The 12,452-nt window shown below is 38.7% G+C and overlaps 1 protein-coding gene across 2 annotated transcripts in view; it reads left to right on the top strand.

The window, feature by feature from the left end:
- Positions 1 to 12,452, top strand: part of EGFLAM (EGF like, fibronectin type III and laminin G domains) — a 181,695-nt gene that overhangs the window by 52,371 nt on the left and 116,872 nt on the right. For both annotated transcript variants that reach the window (XM_072824830.1, XM_072824831.1), the window contains exons 2-3: positions 10,812 to 10,921; positions 11,985 to 12,068. In XM_072824830.1, the coding sequence (XP_072680931.1) occupies positions 10,812 to 10,921; positions 11,985 to 12,068 (194 nt within the window). The remainder of the gene's footprint in view (positions 1 to 10,811; positions 10,922 to 11,984; positions 12,069 to 12,452) is intronic.

Below are 12,452 nucleotides of genomic sequence, written 5' to 3'. Positions count from 1 at the left end.
TTTCTGTGAGTTCGACTTTTTTTAGATTCCACATAAAAATGAAATAATGCAGTATTTGCTTTTTTCTGACTTATTTCACTGAGTATAATGCCCTTCAGGTTTATCCATGTTGTCACGAGTGGCAAGATTTCCTTCTTTTTTACAGATAAATAATATTCCATTGTTCAGTGGTGTGAGTGTGTGTGTGTGTGACATCTGTATCCATTCATCCATCAACAGACATTAGTTGTTTCTATGTCTTGGCCATTATAAATGATGCTGAAATGAATGCAGGGGAGCAAGTATCTCTTTGAGCTCCTATTTTTATTTCCTTCAGATACCCAGTCATGGTAGCTCTATTTTTAGTTGTTTGCAGACCTCTATATTTCCATAGTGGCTGTGCCAAGTTACATGCCCACCAACAGGGCACAGGAGAAGTCCCTTTTTTTTCCATTCTCATCAACACTTGTTATCTCTTGTCTTTTTGGTCATAGCCATGCTAACAGGTGTGAGGTTGTACATCATTGTGGTTTTGATTTGCATTTCACTGTTGATAAGTGATGTTGAGCACCTTTTCATGTATCTGTTGGCTATGCATTTGCGTATCTTCTCAGGAAAAAATGTCTTTCCTTGGAAAATTTCAGGTTCTTTGCCCCCCTCCTTTTTTTTGATGTACTGTTTTTTTTTTTTTTTTTGCTATTGAATGGTAAGAGTTCCTTAAGTATTTTGAATAATAACTCTTTATCAAATACATAGTTTGCAAATATTTTTACCATTAACTAAAATGTTAGTTATTTTGAAAAAAGAAAAACAAAATCTTCTCATCAATATGCAAGGACACGTGCGTGTATATAAAGGGAGCATGCTCAGAGCACTGGGCCTTCCCACCAGCTCTAGTTGAGAATCTTCATGAGGATGTGAAGCCCAGGACCCTGGTTATGCATCTGTCCCTCCTCTCTTAGACATTGTGAAACCTGGCTCTGGCCATCCTCCAGTCTATGTCCTGTGACGCCCCATGGCTATGCCCCTCTAACTTCCACTGCTGTGAGATCTAATTTAGAATCAGAGCTGCCTTAGAGAATTCAGGGAATAGAGAGCAAAAAAAATTTGGAAAATCCTATTCTAGAATACAGCCAGCCACTAAGGTGGGGAGGAGCAAGAGAACAGAGTAGCCTGTTCTGTGTCCTTTATAAACCAGGTCACCTCGATAGCACTACTGTCACTACAGTTGACAGTGCTGTGCGGCATTGTTCATGGCAGCGATAGCCTCCTTCCTGGGCACTTTCATTTTACTGCAATGATTGACTTATGATACAGGAATGGTATTTTATGCAGATACATTTCCTTTGGTTGTTAAGAGCTAATGGATCTGCTTTGTTAATTGCAAACTATTTTTAGCCTTACATTAAATGGAGAGACAGAATGTGTCTATGAGGTGACAAAGCCTGCCTTAACCCAACTAATACAAGCTTCAGGAAGCAGTGCTTTGTGGATTTCCGTTAGCACACCCGCATCCATACAATGTTTGGTCTTTGACTATAAAAATACTTTTCAGAGTAGCTTTCTAAAATTATAAAAAATGATATACTAGCATTCTGTGAAGCTTATCAAATAGAAGAAAACAGAAGGGAAAAACATCATCCTTAATCTCTGCCACCTTAAGGTAACAATTGCCTTTACTCTTGCCTTCAAGTAATTTTTCAAATGAATATTTCCTTATAAATCTAGTAATAGTATCAGTGGCAATTAGGTATACTTTTTATTTAACACTACATCATAATTGTTGCTGCACAGTGACAACAAGCCTCACTTTTAAAATAGACCTTTTTAAAAATATATATTTTATTTATTTATTCATGAGAGGCAGAGATATAGGCAGAGGGAGAAGCAGGCTTCCAACGGGGAGTCCGATGTGGGACTTGATCCTAGACCTTAGGATCACTCCCTGCACCAAAGGCAGACGCTGAACAGCTGAGCCACCCAGGCGTCCCTTAAAATGGACTTTTAATTCTGAAATAAATTCAGATTTACAGTTAGTTGCAAAGATAATAGAATTCCTGCCCATCTTTCACCCAGTTTCTCCTCATAGTCATGTCTTCCATAACCATGGCACATTAGTCAAGTCCAAAAAATTAACTAGTGATAGTACTAATAGTACTGTGTTATCAACTGAACTACAGACTCTTTGGGTATCACTCGTTTTTCCACTAATATCCTTTTCTGTTCTAGATCCAATCCAAGATACCACAGTGTGTTTGGTCAAATCTCATTGTTAATGTCTGTATTACGGTCTACCCATGTAATATACCACTATTGGCCTATCACCTGCTTCTAAGTTATCTAGAGTGTTTCTATTTTTTTCTGTATCACAAGATCACAGACGGAGCATCTTCATGTGAGCAGCCTTCTCTTCTTTTAAGGTTCTTTTCCTCACAACAGACTGTAACCACACTTCTGAGAGGCCAAGGAAAGGAACGTATTTATGGCTCCGGATATTATTGCACATTGCCAAATTGTCTTCCAAAATGCCTGTGCTCATTTACACTGTCATAAGTAATTTTTTGTGAGTAGCACATTCATGTATTCTTGTCAGCATTAGTTACTATCACTTACACATTTTGGCTAATTTAATAGGTGAAAATGACATCTCAACTTTTAAAAATTGTATTTATTTGATAACTAGCAATTTGAATATTTTACCATGCATGTTTACCAGCTATACTTTCTCTTTTCTGAGTTGTCTCTTCATATTTTATTTATTAGGGTCTAAATAAATTTTTTATCAATATGTATGAGTTTTATAATAAAGATAGCCCTTGGCCTGTCATTTTGTTGCAATGATTTATCCTCCGATCTGTTGTTTTGATTTTTCTTTTGCGATTTTTGAAGAGCATGGTGAAAGTTTTATGATGCAGAATTCATCACTTTTCTTTTGATTTATTTTCTTTACCTTTTTTAAGGTTAGAAAGGTTTCTCCTCACAAACAAAAATCGGATTTTAAAATCCGATTCTCTTCTGTATAATTTGATTTTGCATCTTTAGCCATTTGATTCATCTGGAATATTTTTGGTATTTGGCCCAAATGTCCGACCTGGCTGCCTCTTGCTCACCAGCTGCAGATGACCACACCTCTTTCATCATTGACACTAAAAGCCATCTTTGTGTTCCCAAATGAGTGAATAACATACACCCTCTCCCCTGTGTTACCCAAAGCAGAATCCTTGGAGCTTTCCTGACTCTCTCCTCTCCTTCACCCCTCCATATCCACTCAACTATAATGCCCTCATGGTTCTATTATGTGGTTCTTCCTCCTACTTTTTTGAGGAAGAGTATATACTGCTCCCTCTGCTTGGAACAATTTTCCACCCCTACTTTGCCTCATTCCTACTAGCCTGGCAGGTAGGGCCAGGTATATCCTTGCTATGTGCCACAAAAGTGCCCCATATTGTCCTTTACATTTGTCACACCCAATTGTAGTGTCCTGCTAACATGCTTGTAGTGGTCCTCTGTCTCTTGTATCCTTAATGTAGTCTCACTGACTAACCCAGTGCCTGATACAGATAGGAGCTCAATACATATTTATTAGGTATGTGAAAGATCTAATAAATGAATGAATGTGACAGTACAATAGAAGTCATACCTAACTGTGTCCCATCAGGGCTTGATTAGAATATTTTCCTGCAGAATATGAAAGTAAAGGGGATAGCATATTGGAGTTCATGCCTTTTATGGTATGACCATGTCATGGACACTGTAGCTTTGGCTTGTTCAACATCCATTTTTTCTCCTTCTAGGCACCATTACTATAATGCAAAGGCTGGAAAAATTAAAATGATCTTTTTCAGACTGCCTTGCAGCCAGTATTCTGGATATAAATTAGGTCTCACCAGTGAGATGCATTCTTGGGACAAATGGAAAGCAGGAGTGGGATGAAGGCCATTTTCCTGAGGCTATTTCTCCTCCTAAGCGAGGGTATCAAAACATGAGAACTCATCCTTCCAAGGTTCACCATCACTTCTGTAGGTGTCTGAAGGCAGTCTCAGTCTCATGGCAGGATTGAATATGAAGGCAGAGACTTCTTAGTTTTGAGTCACCACTATAGCTAGTTTCTCTCTTTCTCTTGTCTATATATCTATCTTTAAAATAGAGTGAAGGGAGAGTCATGAATTCCATTCCACTGGCCTTCTCACCAGTTTTGTAACCATGCTTCTGCTCAAAATACTTAGAGTGTTTTCTGTTTTCTGTACTGAACCATGGCTGTTACGTGAGGACACAAGGACTGGTGTCCCACTTACTGACCCAAGTAGCCCACCTTGATCAGTTGTGATTTTTCCCAAAGTAAATGGAGAAAGTTCTATTCCTAGGATTTAGGGTGAAGTTGTGTTTATTGGTTATTCTACGGTTCTGTGAGGGTCTGATAAATCATTTCCACTATCTTCCCCCCACTTCCTACTCCCCCGTCTCCTTTGAGATTTTGTTAGCATAAACCTCTTAACTTGGCGATATAACTACTAGTAGTGGATAATTATACAGCTAGACCCAAAAATAAAAATACACAGAGAAAATATAAGTGAATGATTAAGATAGTAACATAGTAAGAGTTCTTTTAAATCAATAAGAAAAAAATTAACCCAGTTGAAAAATGCACAAACACATAATTAGAGGATTAAAAATAGCCAAGGAAGATATTAAGGTAGTCAACTTTTTTCTTACCAAATTAGCAAAGACTTGGTGTCCCTGGGTGGTACAGTCAGTTGAGTGTTGAGTGTTAAGTGTGTGCCTCTTGGTTTCAGGTCAGGTCACCACCCTGAGATCAATCCCTATGTTGGGCTCCACACTCAGCATGGAGTCTGCTTGAGTTTCTCTCTCCCTTTGCCCCTCCCACTCATGCTTTCTCTCTCAAATAAATAAATAAAGTTTTAAAAACTTAGGAAAGACTTTTAAGTAATACTCGGATCTGGTAAAGATGTATTACTTCTATTGGGCTTTCTCATACACCTCCGTAAGTTTCTAAATTGGTTAATCTTCTTAGATGTTAGTTTGGATATACTTATAAAAAGTCCTTAAAATATCCATTCTCTAGGATCCGTAGTTCTCAACTGGAAGCAGTTTTGCCCCCAGGAGACATTTAGCAATGTCTGGAGATTATTTTTGGTTTTCACAACTATGGTTGAGGGGTGCTACTGGCATCTAGTGAGCTGAGACCACGGATGCTGTTCAACATCCTGCAATGTATGGAAGAAGTCCTACAAAAAACCATCTAGCGCAAAAGGTCAACAATGTTGATACTGCGAAATTCTGTCTTAGATACAAGAATTTGGCTTTAAGAATTTTTCCAAATGAAAAAATCAAATATATTTAAAGATTCATGTATTTAATCCCTTTTGGAGAGCAATAAGTCAGTAACTATTAAAACTTAAAATGTATATACTCATAATTTAAAAAATTTTAATTCCAGTATAATTAGCATACAGTGTATATCAGTTTCAATTGAATAGTTTAGTGATCCAAAAATTCTATATATTACTCAGTGCTCATCCTGGTAAGTGTACTCTTAATACCCTTCATACGTCATCCCCCTAACCCACCTCCTCTCTGGTAACCACCAGTTTGTTCACTATATTTAAGATTGTTTTTTGTTTGTCTCTTTCTTTCTTTGTTCATTCATTTTGTTTCTTAAATTCCACATATGAGTGAAATCATATGGTATTTGTCTTTTTCTGACTGACTTATCTCAATTAGCAGTATATCCTCTAGATCATCCACGTTGCTACAATTGGAAAGATTTCATTATCTTTATGGCTGAGTGATATTTTTGTGTGTGTGTCTTTACATACCACATCTTCTTATCTATTCACCTATTGATGGATACTTGGGCTGCTTCCATAATTTGGCTATTGTAAGTAATGCTGCAACAAACATAGGGATGTATATACCTTTAGAATTAGTGTCTTCATATTCTTTGGGTAAGTACCCAGTAGGGGGACTTCTGGATCATATGTAATTGTTATTTTAGTATTTTGAAGTATGTCTATACTGTTTTCCACAGTGGCTACACCACCAGACTGCTTCCCATCAGCAGTGCATGAGAGGATTTCTTTCTCTCCAAATCCTCACCAATACTTGTTGTTTCTTGTGTTTGTGATTTTAGCCATTCTGACAGATGTGAGATGATATGTCATTGTAGGTTTGATTTTAATTTCCCTGATGATGAGTGATGTTGAGCTTTTCATGTGTCTGTTGGCCATCTCTATGCCATCTTTGAAGAAATGTCTGTTCATGTCTTCTGTCTGTTTTTAAATTGGATTATTTGTTTTGTATAAGTTCTTTATGCATTTTGGATACTAGCCCTTTGTCAGATATGTCATTTGCAATATCTTCTCCCTTTTGGTAGGTTACCTTTTAGTTTTATTGATTGTTTACTTTGCTTGCATAGAAGCTTTTTTATTTTGATGTAGTGTCAATAGTTTATTTTTGCTTCTGTTTCCCTTGCCTCAGAAGACATGTCTACAAAAATGTTGCTATGGCCAATGTCAGAGAAATCACTGCCTGTGCTCTTTTCTAGGATTTTTATGGTTTCACATCTCACCTTTAGGTCCTTAATCCATTTTGAGGTTTGAGGTGTGTGTGTATGGTGTAAGACAGTGGTCCAGTTTCATTCTTTTGCATGTAGCTTTCCAGTTTTCCCAACACCATTTATTGAAGAGACTGTCTTTTCACCATTGCCTATTCTTGCCTCTTTTGTTGAAGACTATTTGACCATATAATAATGGGTTTGTTTCTGGGTTCTGTATTCTGTTCTATTGATCTATGTGTCTAGTAATATATCTTAAAATCCGGGATTGTGTTACCTCCAGTATGTTCTTTTCTTTCAAGATTACTTTGGCTACTCAAGGTCTTTGTGGTTCCATACATATTTTAGGATTTTTTGTTCTAGTTCTGTGAAAAATGCTGTTGGTATTTTGAGTAAGATTGCATTAAATCTGCAGACTGCTTTGGGTAGTATGGATATTTTAACAATATTTATTCTTCCAATCCATGAGCACGGAATATCTTTCCATTTTTTTGTGTCATTGTCAGTTTCTTTCTTCAATGTTTTATAGTTTTCAGAGTATAGATCTTTTACCTCCTTGGTTAAGTTTATTCCTAGGTATGTTGTTACTTTGGGTGCAATTGTAAATGGGGTTGTTTTTCTTAATTTCTCTTTCTACTACTTTGTTATTCATGTATAGAAATGTAATGGATTTCTGTATATTAATTTTGTATCCTGTGACCTTACTAAATTCAGTTATCAGTATTTTTTGATGGAGTCTTTAGGGTTTCTTATATGTAGTATCATGTCATCTGTAAATAGTGAAACTTTTACTTCTTTCTTACCAATTTGGATGCCTTTTATTTCTTTTTCTTGTCTATTGATTGCTAGGGCTTCTAGTATTATGTTGAATAAAAGTGGTGACAGTGAACGTTCTTGTCTTGTTCCTGATCTTAGAGGGAAAGCTCTCAGTTTTTTGCCATTGACTGTGATGTTAGCTGTGAGTTTTTAATATATGACCTTTATTATGTTGATGTATATTCCCTCTAAGCCTACTTTCCTGAGGGTTTTTATCATGAATGGTTGTAGTACTTTGTCAAATGCTTTTTCTACAATTATTGAAATGGTCATATGGTTTTTATCCTTTCCCTTGTTGATGTGATATATTATGTTGATTGATTTGTGGATATCAAACTACCCTTGAATCCCAGAAATAAATCCCTTTTGATAGTGGTGAATGATTTTTATTCTACTGTTGGATGGTTCACTAACATTTTGTATTTTATTTTTATTTTTATTATTATTTTTTTATTTATGATAGTCACAGAGAGAGAGAGAGAGAGAGAGAGAGGCAGAGACACAGGCAGAGGGAGAAGCAGGTTCCATGCACCGGGAGCCCGATGTGGGATTCGATCCCGGGTCTCCAGGATCACGCCCTGGGCCAAAGGCAGGCGCTAAACCGCTGCGCCACCCAGGGATCCCGGTTCACTAACATTTTGTTAAAGATTTTTATTTCTATGTTCATCAGAGATATTGGCCTTTAGTTCTCTTTTTTTGTAGTGCCTTTATCTGGTTTTGGTATCAGGGTAATGCTGGCTTCATAGAGTGAATTTGGAAGCTTTCTTTCCTCTTCTGTTCGTTTGGAACAGTTTGAGAAAAAAACATTATTTACTCTTTAATTATTTGGTAAAATTCACCTGTGAAGCTGTCTGGTCCTGGACTTTTGTTTCTTGGGGATTTTTTTTTTTTTCTTGGGGATTTTTTGATTACTTATTCAATTTCATTGCTGGTAATCCATTCTTTCAAATTTTGCATTCTTCCCGATTCAATTTTGGGAAGTTATATGTTTCTGGGAGTTTATGTGTTTCTTCTAGGTTGGCAATTTGTTGAGATATAATTTTTTTATAAAATTCTCTTATAATCCTTAGTACTTCTGTGGTGTCAGTTGTCATTTCTCTTCTTTCATTTGTGATTTTGAGTCCTCTCAGTCCCTCTCCCCCCCTTCTCTTTCTGATGGGTCTGGCTTTATCAGTTTTGTTGATCTTTTCAAAGAACCAGCTCCTCATTTCATTGATCTGTTCTATTGGTTTTGTTTTGTTTTAGTTTCTATTCATTTATTTCTGTTTTAATGTTTATTATTTCCTTCCTTCTACTTTTTTGAGTTTTGTTTGCTCTTTTTTTTTTTTTTCTTTTTTCCTAGCTCCCTTAGGTGTGAGGTTAGGTTATTTATTTAAGATTTTTCTTGTTTCTTGGGGTAGGCCTGTATTGCTATAAACTTCCCTCTTAAAAAAGCTTTGCTGCATCTGAAAGATTTGGGACCATTGTGTTTTCATTTTCATTTGTCTCCATGCATTTTTTTATTTCCTCTTTGATTTTTTTTGGTTAACTCATTCATTGTTCAGTGCATGTTATTTAACCTCCATATATTTGTGATCTTTCAGATTTTTCCTTATGGTTGATGTCTATTGTCAAACTGTTGTGGTTAGAAAAGATGATGGTATGATTTCAGTCTTTCTGAATTTGTTGAGACTTGTTTTGTGGGCTAATCTGTGATTTATTCTGGAGATGTTCCATGTGTACTTGAAAATAATGTGTATTTCATTGTTTTAGGTTAGATGTATCTATAATTGTTGATAGGTATCCATCCCTGAAATCCTCAGACATGGGAACAAACAGGCACATAAATGTTCTTCTCAGCATTATTTTTAACAGTGAAATTTTGGAAACAACCTAAATATCAGTCAGCTGATACAGTTAATGTACATGTGTGTTCTGCATAGCAGAGTATTTGGGCTTCCCACCTCCCACTGCTCTTTTCTCGGATCTGATTCCCCTCTAAGGAGCCTTTAGTACTATAGATAGGAGGGATAGAAGTACTATTCCTAAAACTCCCTTCATCCTGTCAGTTCCCAGTTTGGAAACCAGAAAAAAACTGATTATTCCTTTCTGACCCCTTGGTTGAGTCAAGAAGGAGTCACATTACAGAAGTTTGGCCAGCCAGATGGGACTTTAGATCTTGAACCAAGGCAGAGACAGCAAGTAGTTGAAGATCAAATCCCTGAGTGACAACAGTGGTGGCTGTGGTATTGTCTGTGGGCAGAGAAGTGTGGCTGCTGCCTCCTAGACTGGCAGTCCTTGCCAAGTGACAGCACTGAGCCTCTATTACTTGGGCCACCAGAAAGGCTTTGGTTTCTGTTATTAAAAACACAAGTGGGAGGCCCTAGCAGCAGTCTAATAAATAGACGCATTAGACCTCTGTGAGTTGCAGACAAAGTACCTGAACTGATATGCTGGAGAATTATACACAGTTGTTAAAAAGAAGGATCATCAGGACATACTAGCAGGTGGGAAATCAGAATGAAGAACATTCATCCACTCAAGCTTTTTCATTTATTAATATCTGTGCTCTCAAATGGACATACCTGGGTTCTGCCCTCATGGAACATTATTTAAAATAGCAAAACACTGGAAATAATTTAAGTGTCTAACAATAGTGGAATGAGAAATACCGTACATTGTGGCATATGCATTACAGCGGTCCCTCACGTGTCTATGGTTTCAATGTCAGCAATTTCAGTTACCCACTGTCAAACGGTCTGTAAGCAGATGATCCCCCTTCTGACACATCATCAGAAGATCGGTAGTAGCCTAACACGATGTGTGGCCAATCATGAGGGAGTATCAGACAAACTCAAATAAACATTCTATAAATAAATGACTATTCTCTTCCAAAATGCAAGCTCATGAAAGAGGAACTGATCAGATTAAAGGAGGCTAAAGAGATGACAACCTAATGCAATGCATAAACTTGGATGAGATTCTAGTGCAGGAGAAAAATAGAAACAAAGGATATTATGGAATAATTGACTGTAGACTATGGATCAGAAAATAGTATTGTCTCAATATGGCTGATATAGACAATGTCCTTGTTTTTGGAAATACATACTGAACACCGAGAAAATGTAGAGATGAAAGAGCATAATGTCTATAATAAGTGAATTATGTAAACAGACACAGCTATACAACATACCTATAAAACATATATATATGTTACTAAGTAAAAAGAAAGGCAAATCATCATCTTCCTTTAATACATTCCAAGCTCCTAGAGTCAAGTCGGAAGTGTTTGGTCTGTGCTACCCCCACTCTTCCTTTGCCAGCCGCCGGGGTGTTAGAAGTTACAGAAGGGAAGTAGGTTACAGTAGTTACAGTAGGGAAATAGCTGGGCGGATTTCCCTACCATTGCCACATCGGGTGGATGCGTGCAGCCTCTAACACGGTCTTTTTTGCTTTGGGGCAGGCAAGGTGGGGCCGCCTCTCGATATCATGCTGTCCTCATTGAACTGCACAGCTTTCAGCATCCAGTGGAAAATGCCAAGGCATCCCAAGAGCCCCATCATTGGGTATACTGTGAGTACCGGGGCCCAGGGATTTCCATAGTGGGTATCGTTGGGGTAACTGCACACCCTTCCCACCCTTGCTCCTCCTTTATATGGCCTCCTTCTATCAACACTCCCCTATTAACAACTGCCCCAGTCTCCTTACATAAAACCAGAGGAAGTGTTTCCCTGTTGTAAGGGTATTTGTCAGTGCCTGGAACTCAGTTAGGATCTATAGAGTCCTGACTCTGTTCAGGGATGGGAAAATAGAAACTAAGTGGAAGATGTGGGTCCTGCTATCTGGTTGCCCACAGTCAAGTGCGGAGGCTGAAGCAGGCACATGGGAAGTAATAGAGTCACTGTGGAATGCTGTCAACAGATAGAAAATACTGTAAAATCTGAATTAAAGTGAAGACATGGATGGCAGAGTGGGGGAGGGAACAGAGAATGTGCTCCTACCTTTCAGGAGGAGTTCCTTTCAGTTCACCAAAATGTCTCATTTGTACAGGGTTTTTCAAAATTAGTCAGCTTTTAGGAGTCAAGAGATTTCAGATAAATACTTGGAGTTCTGAGGTCTCTGGGAATAATATCCAGAGAGCTGGCCACACGGGGTCCACATTCCTATGGCCTGAGCCTGCTGGAGGGGGGCTGCCCATTTTAAATGGGACAGAAACCTCCCCCACCCCCGACTCCCCATTACACCCAGATCTCTAACTACTACTCCTACTGCCTCCCTTTCACCAAAAATAGGCCCTCATCCTATTGTCTTCTGAAGGCAGAGAAATGTGTTTCTGAACTCATGTTACTTATCAAGAGTGGGATGATGGAAGATTACCTGAGAAAGTCATGGTTTGGGGAAAAATAGTGAGAGCTTGGTCCAGCCCCCTCCTTCCCACTTCACTGATGCAGATCCTCCTCCTGGGCCTCCTCCTGAGTTTGCAAGCCCTGCCATGTAGAGCTGATGTTTGCAGTGGAGCTGGTGTTGGCCAACCTCGAACCCCCTGCGGCTGTGAGTGGAGCTAGAACCACAGGCCCTTGACCTAGTAGAGAAGTGCTGGCCCTGCTCTCAGCCTGGATGCCTCCCTCTTTTCCAGGTCTTCTTCTCTGAGGTCGGCAGGGATAAATACCTGCAGGAGCAATCCCACAGCGTGTCGCTCAGCCAGGACAGCCTGGCCATGGTGAGTGTCTGCATCGTGGCAGCCCCTCAGATGCACACCGGGGCTTGGCATCTCAGCCAGATGCAGAAGGCTTTCCAATCCTGTGTGTGTGTGCATGTGCGTGTGTGCAGCTGTGGATGGAATACTAATGTTTGCAGAATTCTCTGGAATTTACACGTGCCTTTTGTGCACATTCCCTTATCACATGCCTCTCCCTCTCCAGGAAGACAGCCTTGTGAAGAAAGAGTTCTGGTGTAAGCACTTCCATCCTGGGCTCAACCCACCCCATTCATCAGGCCACAGAGCAGCCACGTTATAGCTGCTGTTTCACCCCTCCCTATTTTTCCTTCAAGAAGCTCAATTCCAACTTTTTAAAAAATCCCAATAAAGCTTTATAAAGAAAGA

The sequence above is a fragment of the Canis lupus genome, chromosome 4 (genome assembly GCF_048164855.1).
Source record: "Canis lupus baileyi chromosome 4, mCanLup2.hap1, whole genome shotgun sequence".
Taxonomy (NCBI): Eukaryota; Metazoa; Chordata; class Mammalia; order Carnivora; family Canidae; genus Canis; species Canis lupus.
The sequence above is the reverse complement of the archived record's forward strand: the minus strand, read 5'-3'. Positions and strand labels throughout refer to the sequence as shown.